This window comes from Morone saxatilis, unplaced genomic scaffold, assembly GCF_004916995.1.
Source record: "Morone saxatilis isolate NCDOM2014 unplaced genomic scaffold, NCSU_SB_2.0 Contig1, whole genome shotgun sequence".
In the NCBI taxonomy this organism is placed as follows: Eukaryota; Metazoa; Chordata; class Actinopteri; family Moronidae; genus Morone; species Morone saxatilis.
This window is the reverse complement of record NW_023339651.1, coordinates 9,313,562-9,321,746: the sequence shown is the minus strand read 5'-3', so window position 1 is coordinate 9,321,746 and position 8,185 is coordinate 9,313,562. Positions and strand designations below refer to the sequence as shown.

The 8,185-nt window shown below is 38.9% G+C and overlaps 1 protein-coding gene across 1 annotated transcript in view; it reads right to left on the bottom strand.

Moving 5' to 3' along the window:
- LOC118333737 (SH3 and cysteine-rich domain-containing protein 2-like) overlaps positions 1–8,185 on the bottom strand; it is a 28,301-nt gene that overhangs the window by 5,099 nt on the left and 15,017 nt on the right. The window contains exons 4-6 of the mRNA XM_035669519.1: positions 7,445–7,539; positions 967–1,051; positions 646–761 (exon numbers count right to left, since the gene is read on the bottom strand). Coding sequence (XP_035525412.1) covers positions 646–761; positions 967–1,051; positions 7,445–7,539 — 296 coding nt within the window. The remainder of the gene's footprint in view (positions 1–645; positions 762–966; positions 1,052–7,444; positions 7,540–8,185) is intronic.

The window sequence follows — 8,185 nt, the reverse complement described above, 5'->3', positions numbered from 1 at the left end:
AAGGAATAGTTCAACATTTTGGGATATTTATTTTTCTTGCAGTGAGTTAAATGAGAGGATCACTATACTAAAGAAGCTAGCTTAGCACAATGTCTGGAAACAGGAAAAAAGCCTGGCTCTGAAAAAAGGTAACGAAATCCGGCACCTTTAAAGTTCGTCAGTTACCAATGACACAAATGACATATAATGTGTTCATTATAGTGACCTTAGAGGTGTTGGTCGGTGTGTTCTGTAACCTTTGAACAGAGCTAGGCTAGCTGTATCCTACAGTTTCCAGTTTGTGTTAGGCTAAGCTAACCTGCTGCTGCTGGGAAGTAGAGATGAGAGCGGCGTCAATCTTCTACCTCTTGTAAAGAAAATGAGTTTTTCCCAAAGTGGTAACTATTCCTTTAAGGATTTTCAGTAGTTTTCCTGAAAGTTGCCAGATTATCAGTTAGAAAGTCAATAGAAAAGGATTTGACCCACTTCCTGGGATGTGCTCCTCTTCAGCTATTGGCTGGTTTTCTAGTTTGTCTTGTAGTTTTTCCACCTGCAATGAAGAAAAAGTTGCAGGCAGCAAAGTCATTGTTATTCTTGGTATGATAAACGTCAACATGAATATATATGAACAACTGGGGTTGTCTGTGTATTTTATGTGTATTTTTATACCTCATGACACGGTGACTCTGAGATACTGCTGAAGCTGGAGCGACTCATCTGAGCCAGCGACGTCCCATAGCGCAGTGCTTCATACACGGGGTCAACAATGCCATTATCTGCCTCTACACAGCCAACATGGAACAAAGCAACACGTGTCCAGTTTTATAGCTGACACTATACTGACACAAACACACACACAGACCCCTATGCACACACAGTGGCCTGTCAGGAATCAAGGACCGAAGGCCACAGAAAATGGTGATTAGTCATCCTGAGATTACAGTTGTTTGGTGCCGTGAGAAATCAGCCAGCGTTTCCATCACTCACCCTGTGCAGCAGGAGCCTCTCTGACCACACCCAACACTTCAGTGGTTAGCAGAGGAGAGCTGAAGTTTCTCTTGAAAGCTCCCGTCTGACAGGCCGACAGAGAGACGAGGAGACAGGAGAGCAAGGACGGGGGAAGGAGAAACGTTACTTGAGGGCAGATATAATATTTTGATGTAAGACAATACCTGTGTGGTTTTCTCTGGGAAAGGTGGGCACAGAACAGTATGTGCGATGAAAGCTGAGTATCTGAAGCTGTGTGTGTTCTTTCAGTAGTTCAGCTCAAATGAAATCTCTGATAAATTACTTTGATGCAGATACTGGAGGAACCTGGATTATGTTGGTTGTATTAATTGTATTTGTCTAAATATTAAACAAATCTGTAATATAAAAGACACAAATAACACCTACATATCCACACTGTACATGTAAGCAGGGGAGGATCTGCTCTTTGTGTACATATCTTTAATACTTTGCCAGCCAACATTTTGAAGCTATCCAGCTACAATGTCAGTGCACAGACATTGTAGACAATCATGATTTTAATACAGTGAAGGTTAAACCAAAAGTCAATGCTGACAATTAGACAGGTTGTGAAACAAGGCCATATGTCGAAGCTACACTCAACTTGTGCAGCTTAATACATTTTGCATTGAAAGTAAATCTCTAATGCAGAAAAGCTGCATACAAAAGTAGTTTCTTTTGTGGGTGACATCTAAAAACATTATCAGTATATCAGTTTGACCAAAAACATGAACCTGACAGTTACAGTATGAGCCAACTTCGGATGACCTGATATTTACATTGAAGCTGCCAGACAGTTCGGTGAGTTTAAAAATGAATCGTGATACTCTCGATGAACAACAGAGGGCGCTATCTACTTTTGACTTCGCTTGCTCAACATGGGACTCGTCACTCGTGTCAATAGCTGTATCAAGGAGCAAAGACATGGCGGCTAGTCAGTTATAGTCAGTTTATACCTTAACTCAGAAATAAAAAAAATATATACTTTTATTTGCTAAATAAGTATAAAAAAAAAAAGAATTAAAGTGATTTTGTCTTCAGAGAAAATCACATCATGAACCCAGTATTGATTCAAGCAGCATATCTTTGACAGGCCTTTCCATCTTGACACATGTAGGTTAGACCAGTTAAAATGATTTACGACTACATTTTTGCACTAACTCTATTATTGACCTCTGATGGTGGCAATAATACTCACCATTAGTTTTAACATGGAGTTTGTAAAGAAATGTCCCCCAGCACTGCTGTATGCCTAATGGAGTATGACTATGACTTTTGTCTCATCTGCCTTCAAGCAAATTTATACCCACATGTTCCGAGTATTGAGGCACCACAAAGAACTGTAGATGAACCAGTGCGGATCTGGTACTGTAAAATATCTGATTGTGTTTCTTTATTTAGCCGGAGAAATATGTTTAGCCACAGTACATGACTCATCAGTCTAAAAGATAAAATTAGAAAGTCCTTCTTTTGACGGAGGCTGTGAAGAATCTGTTCTGTGCTCTTAAAATAGAAACAGTCGGTAAAGATAGTATATCATCCTTCAATCTCTGTGTCTCTTGTCATCGGATTTAAAGTAAGTGATGTATGCTGAAAGCCACATGCCGTCAGAAAAATGGATTTAATCTTTGAGTTGTTCTTCTGCCGTCCTGGTACATTCAGTGTACACAGTTTGTTGTTTTTATTATTTAAATAAATATTCCACATGCATACGCTGTGTCATGATGCATCAAGTATGAATTCGCTGATAAATAATTTACATATTGACTGTCAATGATTTCAGGAAATATTTCACTCTGGTTTGAGGGTTTTGAATATTTTGTATGCTTCTATCTGAAAGTGTCTAAAAGTCAAAGCAAAGGAATATCTTTATATAAAAGAAATGAATCAGAATGACGTGCCGTGACAGTTTTGACAGATCTTGTGAGTGCGGAGGCTCTGAAAGGTACAGAAGTCATCCAGAAGTGAAACACTGCTTTAAGGTTCTTAGGGGAGTGTGATGGCTGCTCTCAGGACTGACAGACAAGAATTTGCCAAGAATCTCTTCTTTATCTCTTCGTTCACAGAACACAAACTTCACCTCTTCACTGAAATAACTGCAGGAAACTCTGTGCTGAAACACTGGTTGTGATTATAATAATATTCAGTTCTACCAGTAAAGACTAGATGATATATAGCATTTTTACTCATTCAGAAAGCAAACAAAGACAGGGCTGCAAACAATATTTTACATTAGCAATCTGCCGATTAATCTGCCAATTGATTGATTAACCGTTTGGACCTTAAAGAAACTGTGAATGGAATTTTTTACAATTCTTTAAACAATTCATCGACCAGTGTGTAACATTTAGGATGATCTATTGACAGAAATGGAATCTAATATTCATAATAATATAATGATGTTTTCATTTGTGTAAAATCACCAGAAAATAAGAATTGTTGTTTTTGTGACCTTAGAATGAACCTTTTATATTTACAGAAGCTGTGGAGGCCATCATGTTGAACTGCCATGTTTCTACAGTAGCCCAGAACAGACAAACCAAACACTGGCTCTAGATACAAGGAACAAATTTTTTGTCACAATACTTTCTGTTTCACACTTCTCCGGCAACTACACACGCTAGATGAGCCACTAAATCCTACACACTGGTCCTTTTAAAATCCATCATTGTTTAATCCACAGTGTTATATTTAATACATTATCGACCACCTTTGAAACCAGAACAAGGGCAGTAACATTAAAATAATATTAAAAATGAATTATAAAATAGTTTAATAGAGGATGTACATGGCCAGGCTCTGCGACAAGTTTCTTGGAGGTTTGTAAAAGGCGTTCTTATTGTTATTTAATTATTGCTTGTTGGAATCGATTTGTCACAAAGTGCTTCAACACCAACAAAATATAAAAGGAGCTCTCTGTAAATAAACTTGGCATTATGCTTCACTTTATTCTGCCCGGATTACTGCTAATTAATGAGTGGCAATTGGCTCATATTCCCTACTCTGCCAGTTACTGTTGTGCCTTCAGACTGGAAGTAGATATAAAATGATTTCCTCAGGCATTATGGAAACCCCTTGGGAATCTTCCTTATCCAAACCAACAGGCAAAACATGACCCGTAACAATCGATATATCATACATATCCAGGTCCATAAGTAATCTGTGGGAGCCATGACTGGACAGGTCTTTGGACTTATGTTGAAGTTTAAGTAGAGCAAAACAAAGCTGAAATTGGCAACACTTAACTCAGTTGGAGAGCTACAGAAAAGAAGACCCTGGACCTGACTCACTGGAGATATAAGTGAGCGAGACTCAAAGCAAATTTGGCGGGTGAGTAATGTGAAGTGTTCCGCTGGTGTGTAAAGCTTGCCTGCACAAGCCATTACTTTGTGCCGTGCTCAGCAGGGTTATTTCTTCAATCAAACTGTAATACATTCTTTAAGTTCAATTAACATTGATTGGACAAAATGTTGTCACGATTCCAAATGTAATCTTAAAGCTGGCTTGAGTTGGTGAAGATATTGTAAATACGGGACTCAGCAAATGGACTGAGGGCCGAGCGCAGAGGAACTGCAGCCATCGATATTCCTTTTTCATTTTTAATTACACTTCACTTACATAAACACTCGCTGTGGTGGAAGTTGGTTCCTGCTTTAGTTTGATGTTTGTATTGTTTGTGACAAAAGACCGAGTGGTGGAAGAAGTACTCCTTTAATCTTTTTTTAGATTTACCACCTTACTTTTTTAAATTTAATCGCCATTATTTATCAGACCACAGCGTAACAATTGTAAAGTTAATTTTTTCCTCATACAGTATTGTTGCAGAGTACCCCTTCCATCCCCGTGGACTGCCTGTGGATTGTTTCTTGCGAGGATGTAACTGATCTAGGTTGTGACTGATGACACGTTGCGTACACCAAAGGGTGGAAGCTGTTTTGGTTATTCACTCCATCGCTCGCTCCATTAATAAGGGCTATGATATGTAGTCATTATGCGCTTTCATGGCCGGTTTGAATATAATGCGTTAATGATTCTATTGACCTGTTTTTTATTGCTATTGCTATATTATTTCCTGAGCTTAAATACCCAAGCTGTGGCAAATACTCTGAAAAGAAAAGTAAACAAGCATCAAATGTAAAAGTACTCATTATGCAGAAATGGTCCTGTTCATAGTGTCTCCAATATTTATAGAATCAGACGTCTTTTATTGGCTTATTAATACCTATGCATTCACCTGTATGGCATAGGTAAACAGCCTTTTAAAGTATTTTGGGGCTCTTTTTTGGCCCTTTAATGATAGTGACTGCTGAAGATAGACAGGAAAGGGGGGCAGAGAGAGGGGATGACACGTAGCAAAGGGGTGCAGGTCGGATTCGAACCCTGAGCCGCTGCAGCTACATTTTACAGAAACAATGTTATATGATGGTCATTGAATTTTTTAGTCATTATGAACTAGTTATACAGTATGGTATGTAAAACCAGTAACTGTAGCTCACACATAAATGTAGTAGTAGTAAAAAGTTCGATATTGTCCTCTGAAACATAAAGGAGTAGAAGGAGAAGTAACATAAAATAGAAATACTATAATAATACTGTATACTAAATACTGTAATAGAAGTACAGTACTTGAGTGAGTCTACTTAGTTACCTTTCATCACTGTGAATGTGTGAACAGTACTTGATATATTCATGATGGGTCACACTAAGATGTCCAGCTTCTCCCGCTCTTCACTGGACTGCTTATAGGCACTCTGCTCTCTTCTCCCTGCAGCAACATCTCTTCTGTGTCTGGCCTCAAGTCCCAACAGTATGACTGGCATTTCTAGTCTGAAAATCCATTTTTCCCTACCAATCATGCGACTGATGTTTTCCCAATTAGTTGTAACATATTTTTCAGATCAATGGGACGATTTTATTACCCATTAAATTACCCATTCCTTTCCTACATTTACATTTCATTAAAATGCGTATGATGAAAAAAATAAAAATAAATTACCTGAGCAATTACAGCTCTTAAAGAGCAATCAGTTTGCACACAAAAGCTTTGGATGACGCACGTTGGTTGAGTCAGCTAACCCCCGGACCTTAAGTTACGTAGATGTATAAGAAGTAGCCTCGAACGCCATCCAGTTTCAGTAAAATGCCTAATCCTTGCTTTGATGAGTGTGCAGTGATCGAAAAGGACACTGCCGAAGGCTTGGCGAGAGCCTGCCGTGTCATATCCTCGAGGGATTGTGTGCGCCTCAAAAACACTGAATTTCACACTGAATTAGCCAGACCAGCTGGTACAGGGAGATATTGATTTTCCAACAGAGTTGAGAGGGGAGGAAGGAAATGTAGCATCCAGACAAGAGAGAGGAAGAGAGGAGGGCGTTATGTGAGAAGAGCAGCACATGCAGGGAGGAAGGACAAAAAGGCTGAGTGAAGAAATGTTGGGACCTGGCCACTGAAACTTTATCAGTGTCATCCTCCTCCGCTTTTATTCCTCTTATGGCATTTATGGTTGGGAGATAAATTTATCCTGCAGCTACCCTTCCACACATTTCCAGTGTCTTAGTCTACTTTGCAAAGCTCTGGTCAATCCACATACCATTTATAACCCCAACATTTTTGTCTCTGCTGGTTTGAAAAGGGCTTTATCCTCTTTTAACAAGACGGGGGCTTTGAGGCTAAGCATATTACCAGGACTAAAGGCTATGCCAACTGACTGAGAGAGACAATTACAGCATGCAGATGCTGTTTAATTCTGCTGACACAAAGCATTCTGGGTTAGTCTTTGGCCTACAGAGACAATGCGTTTCCAGTCAATTTTGCGAACAACTACACAGCATATAAAAATGTAATTACTATATAAGAAACATTTTTGCCCATGGTAAGCTGGGCTACGGGGAGATAACTGCAGCAAATGAGCAAAGCAACACAGTAACATTGAATTTAATATTATTAATACAAAGCCACCCTGACCAGTGATTAATCATTTTATGATAATCGAGGTTGTCCCTTCAAGGGTGGCATTGTTCCCTTCTAAATCAGAACAGGTGTCATGATAAAACACAATGAAACTACAATAATAAAACATAATAATATCTTATTATTAGATTTTGTCACTTTTTAAATAATGTAACTAAGTAAGCTAGCTTAGAGCTATAATGTCATAAAATACTACTAGGAATAATATGAATAGAAAAACTTTATTATGCACAATGTGGACATTGTCTTCAGTTCCACCATAAAACGTGTCGTAAAGAACATAAAAACATTCATAAAAATACAACTCACACTGGATGACCACATATCTGGGTGTCAAATCTCAGCCAGACACTTGTAGAGACACTTTGTGTTCACTGTACATTTTTAGTGTGGGGATTAAGGGTGTAACTGGTTTGGCTTCATGAAGGTGCATAATGTGTGGTGGTGAGGATTGGTAACGTTCAGACAGTCTGAAAGTGTTCTTTACCTTCCCATTACAGGGCTGCTGGGAGAGCTCAGACGAGCACCAGAGGTGGGCCGCCATCTTACAGGCTTTACAACGCAGCCCCTGCTTGGAGTTCCCTGTATAGACATCAAACAATTCACTTTAACAGACAGCCATGTCGGGTAGAGTAAAAAAACAGCTGTCAATATTTCTGTTATCAGGAACAGGTTTGAAAGGCCACCGCAAAACTGCAGTATTAGATCCAGGTAAGTTTTGGTTTGTAAAGGTTTGGCTATGTAAAGTTTGCACTTCAAACAAATTCAAAAGAATTTGTTCAACTCTCCAGAAAGGCTGTGTAACAGAATTTTGAATTTACTCAAACCTTATTTTAGCAAAACATTAGGTGCACCCGATGTGTGCCTAACATGTTGAACCCACACCCAACACTTTTTGTTTGCATACTAAATATTTCAGTGGACTAGCCTGTATGTCACAAGGTAAACTACAGTATGTTTAATGTATTTGTGCAGCTCCTCCGTTGAGCAAATGTCACAAAGTGCTATATTAGTTAAGAAATGGCCTAAATTGAGAAAGCTAAAACGTTCCTGTCTTCGGACCGTACTAATTTAAATAAAAAGTCTTGTCTAAAGCATATGAGGTCTTGAATTGTGACTGATCACTGTGCTCTTAAGATAGTTGTACCAGCACTCAGAGTTAACAAATGTGTACACAACCATCACAATCCTGAATCCTGATCCACAAGGAGCCAGAGGACAGAAACCA